The sequence below is a fragment of the Orbicella faveolata genome, unplaced genomic scaffold, assembly GCF_042242905.1.
Source record: "Orbicella faveolata isolate gen_17 unplaced genomic scaffold, um_ofav_v1 contig_1, whole genome shotgun sequence".
NCBI lineage: Eukaryota > Metazoa > Cnidaria > Anthozoa > Scleractinia > Merulinidae > Orbicella > Orbicella faveolata.
In genome coordinates, this window is record NW_028301536.1 from 25602418 (window position 1) to 25613327 (window position 10910).

At 35.8% G+C, this 10910-nt stretch overlaps 1 protein-coding gene across 1 annotated transcript; it reads right to left on the reverse strand.

The window, feature by feature from the left end:
• Nucleotides 1–1468: 1468 nt before the first annotated feature.
• Nucleotides 1469–10354, reverse strand: LOC149118531 (gamma-aminobutyric acid receptor subunit beta-3-like). The gene is made up of 10 exons (XM_089297398.1): nt 10207–10354; nt 8661–8771; nt 8158–8232; nt 7541–7650; nt 7316–7383; nt 6232–6452; nt 5888–5970; nt 4779–4916; nt 3524–3903; nt 1469–3097 (listed from the first exon to the last, which is right to left on the reverse strand). The coding sequence occupies exons 1-10, from the start codon at nt 10263–10265 to the stop codon at nt 2762–2764; spliced, it is 1581 nt and encodes a 526-aa protein (XP_089153524.1). The 5' UTR covers nt 10266–10354; the 3' UTR covers nt 1469–2761.
• Nucleotides 10355–10910: the final 556 nt, after the last annotated feature.

Below are 10910 nucleotides of genomic sequence, written 5' to 3' on the forward strand. Positions count from 1 at the left end.
TCTTTCTTACGATATGACTCTTTTTTCCTCAAATATGATACTTATTCACATGATGATCTCTACGTCAAGTGAACTGAGCAAACTGGTCAACCGCGAATTCATGCAAACTACGTAACTAAGCGAAGTGCCCACAAATGATAAAATTATAATAAAGAAATGACTTTAGTGGAAAACATTTACCTGTCATTAAGAGAACGAAAGGCCTTTAGCAAGTCAGCACTTTGTATCTATCATTTTGCACCATTTTTTCTATCCTTCCCCCGTAGAAGTACCATCATAATTGTTCGGCAGCTCGAATCACGTTACAAATTATAATTTTTTTCATAAGGTTTCACCTAACGAAAACACAGGATGCCACAGCGGGTTATCATTTGTCTTCTTACTAAGAACGCTACCTCATCTTTACAGTGGTACAAAAAAATAATAGCAAAATAATTTCTTCAAAGTAAGTTGACTGATATTGATGTATTCAGCAAAGGTTAAGTTTAAGTTCCGACGATGATTATAAATCTGGTCAAAGTTCTCAACGTGCAAAAAAAAAATTGAAAATTTGAAAAAAATCTTCCAATCATACAATTACTTTTTCCGAGTCAAAGTGCGCCTCGCAGGTGAGCATCAATTTTTAAACGCGGTTATATCAAGGCTTTCTGAATGTTAATGATGGAAGGTGGACTTTCAGTGTTTATTGTTTCGCTCGAAATGACTACTTTGTATATCATAAAATACACCCAAAATTACGTAAATGTGAAGATTCCCTTTCTTGTTAGCACTACTTCACGAGAATGCGTTCATATCACTGAAATGAGAGTTGCCCTCAAAATAAAACATTATGGGGTTTTTGTAGCACCACGTGACTCATTCAAACAGGCTGTCCATCACACTGATGAAACCCCTTCTCGCATAACCAATTTCTTGTTTAAGTTAGCTGGTGGTCGAATAATGTAAAACAGTCACACGAACGCTGCGTGAGTTCCTGACACATGCCGCAATGGTTTTCCTAGTTGAAGAATAATCACTCTTCAATACAAATCAGTCAAAACAGCTAATGTGGTCAAAATTATAGAAAAAAATTGGGACAATAACAATGAAACAGTACGAAGTTTCAGAGGGGACTCACGCATCTTAGTCGTGAGCCCACACACATCACTCCCAAAGGAAAAATATATGTTTAAGACTAGTTGAGTTGATGCTAACTTCTTGTTTGGGAAAACTGAGGGATATTTTTAATCGAGTTCCTATCCCTGCTATTTCCCTTAAACATGAATCATTTGTTGATTGCCGAAGAATGGGCTGAAATTGCAAACTTCTTAGATGCATGTATCTTGAAACAGCTTTGACTCAGATGCCTTTGAAATCATTATTGCTAGATTTGATTTGTTTCCACTAAGAACGAGCGCTCGTGATTTACAGTATTATCACTTTTAAGTGTGATTTATCTTCGAAGAGAAATACTAGTCAGCACAGTATGTACTTTTTAACTGTTTATTTCTCCTATTACGATTTACTTGGGGCACTTTAAAGTAAAATTAAAATGTACTTTTTAAGTAATATTTTATCTATTCTAAACTGCGTAAGATGTATTCGGCTAAATATTTATATCAAAATCGTTAAGTTTTAAAAGTAAATAGAATATATTCTGGAGAATGACAGTAAAAGTCTTTTTTGTTTGTTTGTTTTTTGTTTTCTGTTTGTGTGTTGCATTTTTTTATCCAGTTTATTAGACTCATGAAGGTTTCTCTGACTATAATATACAATTTCCTATTTTCTTTGTAGATCGCCTACAGGTGCACTTTAACTATATTTCTATCACATTACAGTTGGCATATTGTCATAAATAGAAACGGCTCTCTTCACAGAACATCGAGTCGTTAATATTTATGTTACTGACTTTTCTAACTTCATTCAAGTGTTGCTATTTACTTTCATTTGGACGTTTCCTTAAGTTTCCAAGCCAACAGACTCGGGGCACTGATATTAAACATGATATGATGATTATGTTTGCTACGTACATAATGACATTTGCTGAGGTTCTTCATGGACAACAAACGCAAGTAGTTAAAACACATAAAAATAAACAAAATGCTTGTTTTCACTAGTACGTTATTATAAGCAGCGTATGTACCGAACGCTGTAAGCTGATGTTAGTAGCGCATTTTCAGTGTTAGGACATTTTCTTAACAAAAGGCTTCACTTAACCGCACATAACTAAACCTAAGTAAATTGTTTATTCTTATGCGCTAATGGAAACTAGCCATAAAAACACGTGGTAAAAATTTGACAATAACACTTTGTATCATCACTCTGTAATCGCGTTCCGTGTACATGTGGCTCAGATATGTTAACAACTGCTGATTTTTTTCCTTTGATGGTTTAATGATGGCCGATCATTTGATTAAGGCAGATAAGTCCTCTTATCTTGCCATTCTCGTCATATATCACAATATAGCTCGCCATGCCATAAGTATTCAGTTAATACCAAGCATATGATTGTTAGGACATGCTTTAACAAATATAGCTCCTTTGTCTTCATTCTCTCAACAGCAACTCGAATCCATTATGGCAAAGTTTATGCCCGCTGTCAAAGACTCGGTTCTTCTTATGCTCGACTGAAGTTCTGATTATTTGCACCATTTTGATCGTTTGGAATCGTTATTCGAAGCAACGTTCAGCACGTTTTTATCACATAGCGTTACAACGGCAATGCCACATACTTTTTTTCTCTCCTTCTTCCTATCCGCAATATTTTGCTCAATCGTTTAGACTAGTGTACCATATAGATGACGAAATAGGCAGTCAAGAAAGCACCGTATCCCAGTGGAAACAAAATTCTTGAGTATTGATCTAAATAGTGGACTCCTTTCTCAGACTTGAATTTTCGTTTCACAATCTGCATCAGCCCTCCGTTATGTTTAACTCCTCGTTTTGCAAACAAAGGTTTCAAACGTGATGCCAGGCTTTGTCTTCGTTTCCGTTCGTGGACGGAACTTTTCTTCTTTGGGTAAGGCGAGTTGGTTCCATTTTCCATGTCCTCGAAAGTATTTTTAAACTTGTAGCTTTTGCCATCAAATGCCACCGTTACAATAAGTGGTTTTCGATCCTAAAATTAAAATAAATAGCAGTAACGGAAAGTAAGGAAGGAATCATACTTGATATAGATATACTCTGGATAATTGATCAATTTGCTCCTCGTGTTCTATAGCCTTTGAACTCAAACAAGTTTTTCTCGATCAGGCAAGTAATTTCAAGAACCAAGAGCAAGAACACAACAAGCCTGGTTCATAGAAAAGTAACTTAACGACATAAAGGCAAAATCGCGACAAAACGCAAAAACTGCCTTATTTTGATCTTTTGTCACTACTGTAATCAAGACAACATTACATGGCAGGAACATAATGATGCGAGGGAAGAGAAGTAAGACATAATGGAAAACAGCTGCTATTAGGTGCCTTCTAATCCGATAAAATAGATAGTTTGCAACATTTATAACCGGTCTATGGGCTGTAATCATCATACTCTTCCTTACCAAATCCTCGCCATTTTCGGTGAACTCGTAGTCATTTTTCTTTCCATGATCGAATATGTGTAGTTTTCGTGATTGCTTGAGGACAAGAACGTATTCCAACAGCGTCATAAAGATAAACACAAACCCCCCAAGAAGGAAATAGTCGATGGACTTCAGGTAAGAGACTCGTGGCATCCCTGCATTCACACTGCCCCGCATGTAACTGATGGTCAACACTGTGGTTATGCTTAGTGCCACACGGGCAGGTACGGCCTCGTGATTTATCCAAAAACTGACCCAAGAGAGCGCTACGATGCACACACACGGTATGTACATTTGGAAGATGTAGTACATGGATCGTCGACGAAATATCATTGTGGCTGTTAAACCGGAGAACATTTCTGCAAAAGCAAAGAAAAGTTATTTTTGTTTTTTGGAGGCTAAAAGATGCAACAAGACAGCTAATCTATTACTATGCATGGTTAAAATAAAGAAACAGGATTGGTAAGAATTTCAAGCTCAGCGTAGCTGCCGAGGTTTTCAACAAGAGACTCCATCCGCGTGGAAAGTAAGGCTGTTGGTTCGAACTAGGCTATATATATGGGTTACTGACCAAGTGTGAGGTCAAGATGGCTGGATATTGGCCAAGTTCTTTTTTTTTTTTTTTTTGCCTGTTTATGGACCGAGACGGAGTCGAGGTCCATAAAAACGCAAAGGAAGAAGGAGGCCAATATCCAGCCATCTTGACCAAACAAGCTTGGTCAATAAAGGATTTATTATATGACTTTCGGAGAAGTTTTTCTTGCGGGACACTTCGGGTAGTCCCGAGCGGGCAAGAGAGCTCCATCTTGCCCGCTCGGGTAGCCAATCACAGCGCAGAATTTGATTCATCTTGCCCGCTCACAGAGCTGGCCATATGATGAAGACATATATTGCATTTACGTATTAGCTTATTTAGCGGGGGTTCTAGCAGCTTATGCGTCGCATTTGTTTACAATTTAAGAGCACTAGACCATTAGATTAACTCAGGGCAGCCAGAGAACCCAGTTAATTTAAGCGGCGCAAATGCGCGAAACATTGCATTGCAATTTATGAAGTGCATGCTACTTACGTACCAATTGACTCCTGCTAAGTTGTAATGTGAAACAGACCTTAAGGCCTCTTATGTATACGATCGTTACTTTCACAGTTCGCATGCCAGTCTTACAATATATATTAATAAAACAAACTTCTTACATCTACCTAGCGTTAATTATGAGGAACTGATTCACCTTACCAGAATGGTAGACTTTGTGTTTCAGATATCTCTTGGCACTCACAATGTCAAACTGTGCCATCTCCTTGTCATAAATAAAAATCGAACTCTCCACCTCGGATCGCCATGTGTACTTCAAGTCTTTTTCCTCGTATGAAACTAAAATGTTCACGTGGAAAAAACAATGAAAGACAAGGATGTTAAGCTCTTCACTGGTTTATTCACCACGTCAGAGAACGGAGAACAACCATTAAACTGGCAACGAGTTAGCTAAGAGGCGGTACTCATTTAACGAATGGAGTAGAAACCTGTGCCCGCAAAATTTCTGCGGTTTATTTACAGTTGAGTGCTCTCCTTACAATCTACGAAGAACTGAATTTACTCTACCTAGGTTCAACTCTGTTACCTATGAGAAACATTCCCTTAGGTATTTAGGTCCGAAAATATGGAATACACTGCAAGAAAAACTTAGAGAGCTTTCCCCCATTCAAACATTCCAAAAGTTTATATATAACTATGAGTGTAAGACACTTTTGGCAGATGGGCCTCGTGGCTATGTTCTGTGCCGTAATGAGACAGTATGAATTTATTGTACAATCGTATTATTTTTATATAATTGTAAATAGCTGATATTCTGTGGTTCTCACTCAAGCGGAAATTTTGTAAAATCTCACTCAGATCGACTTCGTAACTTTTTATCTTGCTGTAAATAGATTTATTATTATTATTATTATTATTATTATTATTATTATTATTATTATTATAAGTCCTTAAAGTCTTGCCGCTTTTAACTTATGGTGCCGAGTTCAATCCGAGAGCCTAGCCTATTATTATTATTATTATTATTATTATTATTATTATTATTATTATTACTATTATTATTATTATATTTCCCGTATTATTCTGTTTCTGTCTAAGCCGGGCGCCAATGAACGTAGCAGCGGATGTACCTGTAATGGGTTATCAATTGCTCCTTCAATGCTACATTTATGAACCTCTTTCTTTGATAACAACACATTTACTCTTCAGTTAATTGCCTACAGAGGTTCTATAAAGTTATTTAAAAAAAATAGACTGGGCTGATATTTTGAAAATTGAAAAACTGCAAAAATTTGGAGGGTTGTACTTACAACTTTCAAAAGCCAGATGACAAGTTTGCTCATCCAGCGGAAAGTTTCTGAGGTTCAACTTGCATGAGTTTTTTGTCACAAGCCTGTTATGACATGATAACACAAAATAATCAGTATTCTAAGTTAAACATACAGATTGTTAGTTTATCACAAGGACACCTGAAATACCAAGCTTTTTAAAAAATATGCCTATAGTTTGATTGTAGTGTTTGCTTGAGTGTCACACTAAAATCAGAATAAGTATTTTGGAAAAAAGAAGTATCTGATACACATGATAATTATATCAAATACTTTGCAGTATTTTATCAAAATGCAAACAATTTAATATTTACAGTCGAAATCACCTTGCACTCAACATCATTGTCCCGTTTATCAGGTTGATCCAAATTTTCTTGTTTGCAAAAACCATCCTGTGTATCCTCGTATCAATAGAATTGACGAAAAACGTATCCGGCAACCAAAATTTTTCACAAGCCATTCCTCCGAGGATAATTGTTCTGTTAATACCGAAGGCTAATCGAGGGTCTTGCCAAAACTGTCCAAGGTACAAATCCACTTCAAAATCCTGAAAATGTAAAGACGAACCGATCTTAATCGTAACTCCTTCGAAAGACCACCGAATATAATGCAATGCAGAGTTTGTCTCAAAATGAATAAGTTGAGTTAAACATGTATTTAGGAAAGACATACTTGTTACAATAATTAATTCTCTCGCGTTTAGCAAGTTGTATTATTGTTCGTCCGTCTGGTCGAATACTTCTGCTAGCAATATACGCAAACTACAAGGAGTGCAGAATTTCGCTGCCCGCATAGTTTCCGGGACAAGGAAGTTTGATCAAGTAACACTAGCCCTGAAAAACCTGAGATGGATACCCATGCGCCTTTATCTAAGAGACGCCATCTTGGCCTTTAAATCTATGACAGGCCAAGTACCAAACTACCTCAGTTCAAATTTTATCTCCAGAGGGAACATTAGTGGTCGGGCGACCAGATCATCTACCCAGCTTATAGCTTATAAGGTCTTATAACTTTGGCTCTTATCTTAAGTACCATTTCGCCATTTCGCCATTTCGAAATTTCGTCATTTCGCCATTTCGTGTTTTAAACACGCCCTTTGTTTAGGTCGCCGAAATAAATTATATGTATTGGCTGCATTCGCATCTGATCATCATGTCTGAATTATATGTATTAAAGTCCATATGTTCTCAAGATCTGAGTAGTCTCTCAACATAATTCGTTATATATATATTATATATCCCAGATCATGGTAAAGTAAACGAGATAGATAAAGGCAAATAAGCTTAGTGCACTAAACGTACATGTAACTCCTTCGAAAGACCGCCGAATAATGCAATGCAGAGTTTGTCTCAAAGTGAACAATCTGGCAGTTAAACAAAACACAACGAAACAAAACTGGGCATTACATACCATGCTTGTTTCACTAATTTCTCCAAATGACAAAATTAGCATGTCTAGGTCAACATGGAGGGTTTGTACTGAAAAAGAGAAGGAAAGAAAGTAACTTAAACAAGATGACCCACTCGTACTTTCTTGAAACGACATTTCGTTTTCATTTCATGGCAATTAAAATCTTAGATCTTCAAAACAGTTCTTCATAGATAGCTATACTTCCTACCTAAGCGATGCATTTACCTCCATAAAATGGACGAATCCTTTTGTCATAGTTCTTAAATACAATTTCAAGAATGTCAGAAACATTTCTTCCTGGGATCACAAGCTCTTCATATTTCAAATGGTATTCCCTAAAAAAGACCCATCAAATATATGTTTGTCAGTTACATGCATTCTTCGTTCATTCATCCATCTATCCATCCATGCAGTATTTATATAGACAGTATTTATCTAGCAAATGATCAAAAGCTAATGGACAATTGAATGGTGTCAATTTATTACGGATCCCGCTAATTTAGAATGATTGTTATCTGATAATTTACCTTTAAAGCTAAGTCTTTGATTATAATAAACCTTTTCTTGACGGCGTGCTTACTGATTGTTTTAATCTGCACTAGACTTTTCCTATGGCACTAATAATAAATAATTATAATTTTCTAGAGTAAAAATAATACGCCCGCCTGTATATGTTTTAGTTTAAATATATTGATAAGAATCACGCTCTTTATGACTACATGCACCGGGGATGTGAATTCCAGTCAAATTAAGATTGGATTCAAAGAAAATCCACCATCTATTTAAATCATGTTTCCAAACCTTAATTTTGAATGTGATTCTGGAAACAAACAGTCACGTACCATGGCGGTGTATTTTCTGGCTTTACCTCTTCACTACGATTACGTATCTGTTTAGCTGAGTCCTTTGTAGGAATCCTGCAGAACAAGAGAACCAGTACCTTTCACATTGACAGTTAATGCCAGTGGCTTAATTTGAAATCACGAAAGTTTGTCTACCACATGGTATTAAATAGCCTAGAACAAAGAAATGTTTGGTCCCTTAGCTGGCTTATACTTGTAGATCGAGAACGAAACAGTAATTTAATCTCGTAGAGGCGCCGTTAAAAACTGACAGCATAGAATTAGTTACCAAAGTTAATTAGTTAACAAAGTTAATTTAGTTTAATTTAGTTTAGAATAACGAATGGAATTTCGCGAATAAATAGGTAAATAGAAAAACTGTGCCAAATTTGTTTTAGAAATCTCTATAGTAAAAAAAAAGAAAAAAAAAAAGATAAAGCAAAAGACTGCACTGCATATTTCAATTAGATAATCAACCTTTGTTTACATGCATGAAGACTTACTGGGTGCCAAGAAAAGACTTCAAAATGTCTGCTGTTTCGTTGGTTGATGGTGTGACGATTTTAGTTGAGTTTTGTTCCAACATTGTTGTATTTCTTACTACAAAACTGTGACTGAAATAAAAAATATATATATTGTAAGAAATCAATAGTCCACACAGAAAATGTATTTACTCATACTGTGTTATTGTACAATGTACGGTGTTGTCGACAGAGGTGGACAGCGGATAATATAAAAACTGGACTCGAGGAGATGATGTGAAACCATGAACATAAATATTATTGCATATTTCTCAATACCACCAAAGATAAACAACACTGAAATCAAAATACGTATTTATGCTAAGTATGCGAAAACCATTCCGTAATTAGTAGCTTGTATACTATAGAAACTTAATGACGATATGCAAAACGGGTCCCTTTTCCGTTCTTCACGCATACTATTAAGCTACATTGTTGTACATTAACATACCAAATTAATCAAGATGTAATAAATGTGCATTACTAGTCAAATATATCAAACAATTTATGCTAAGATTTTCTTTTTCTTTCAGAGTTTTTAGGGTTATGATTTAAAGCCATCTACTTATTGTGAGAGGGTTCCTACATCTACAGATTGTATAGTGTATCAAGGGTAGTCACCAGAAAAAAACTCGGTGTTGTCACTGCTCTGGTTTCATTTTCTTTTCTCATTGCTTTTGAATAATATATTTGCTAATAATATTTGCAGCAACAACACGGTTACTAATTTGCTTCTATTATCGTTTGTATACTGGCTTCAACCAATGAATTCTGAATGTTACACTACTTTAAAACCTTTCTTAAGTTTTCATTTCCGTGGCAACCAATTTGTTTCAAATGGTAGGGGTATTAAACACCGATAGAAATTCACAAGGTAAAGAAAAAAAACGAACTTAAGTCTTAATAACAAACGACCAATTCTCCAAGCATTGTTTAATCAATTATAATAGAGAACAAAAGGTTCCGTTTTGAATAGCCTAAAACAGATTATTGCGGCTTCTATGCAAATAATGGGACATACAGCTTTGTTTTTGCAGTGACATGTTAAACTATGCATTGCATCCTTATGGGTGTCCATCATCCTCCTTTAACAATTAGTTATGTATTGGTAGTGATCTCGTTAAGTTAGGGATCTTTTACTTGCCCAATCTGTGACAGAATTAATGGTTGTCGGCAAAAGTAGTGTCCAGTCCTTTTTTACTGAGACTGATGTAATGATTTACAATAAACTGCGGTGTGTTAATAGTTAGCGGGCTCATGCTATGGGCCAACTGTGCAATTAGTCGGACATTTATAATTATAGTACTCAGTCGTGCATTCATCATAACAAGACAACTTAGATTTACAATGTACTGAACATTCGAAAGCTTATAGCCAGCGTTGTGAAGTTATTAAAGTTGTCAATAAAATTAATTAGGATCAGATTACGAGCGAGACACAAGTCTAGGTGGTAACCTGGGCAGAGTAGTATTGCATATAAGTAGCTTGAATTCAACTTACCAATGTGTAAATGTGTAAAATTAATTACCTTAAGAATGTGGTTATTTGAAGACTGAGAAGAAGCCCAACATACAACAGTGCCGGCATGACTAGCTGTGCTTCTCAAGCCACTATGACAAACACGAAAAGAATTAATACCAAGTTGTTTCTCGAATATGATGCATCATAAAATGTAACTACAAGTCAAACAAGTTAATTTAACCTTCGTGGTGTTATTGACATAATTGCAGTTTAAATGAATAACGATCCGCGGCGTTCTAATCGCCCCTTACGTTGAATATTGGGCAAAAACACATACTATTTATGCATTTCAAAAACCCACTCTAAAGAAAACTAATTGTAATTAGTAGAAAAACATATGCATAAGCCGTTACAGGACCTTAAAGTACCTTAATTGTTTGTCTTAAATGACATTGTACGTAGCCAGTTTCGTGTGGTGCTTGTGATTTTACACTGGATGCCAAAGACCAATGCATTTGCGAAAAAAACACTCGTCGACCATCAGATACGTGCAATATAAATAAACCCACTTCAGACTATCAATGGTGCCTCATTGGTTTCATTATCTTCCATTGATATGTCTTCTGCTTGTGGTGAACTCGATTGCAAATGACCGCTAATTTATACAAACCCTATCTTGGGTAGTAAATTGAAGCTCTTTCTGCTCATGCCATCATAAAAATGTGTTTTAAAATTTATTGGTAGAGAAATAGACGCTGATATATAAATATG

What these genes read in the sequence shown, in the direction of transcription:
- LOC149118531 (XM_089297398.1), bottom strand. Translation starts at nt 10,265, where the DNA reads ATGCCGGCACTGTTGTATGTTGGGCTTCTTCTCAGTCTTCAAATAACC. An exon ending in AAATTAGTGAAACAAGCATG is followed by an intron (nt 6,453 to 7,315) that starts GTATGTAATGCC and finishes TTACATTTTCAG; the next exon opens with GATTTTGAAGTGGATTTGTA. An exon ending in TCATCTGGCTTTTGAAAGTT is followed by an intron (nt 4,917 to 5,887) that starts GTAAGTACAACC and finishes TGAACATTTTAG; the next exon opens with TTTCATACGAGGAAAAAGAC.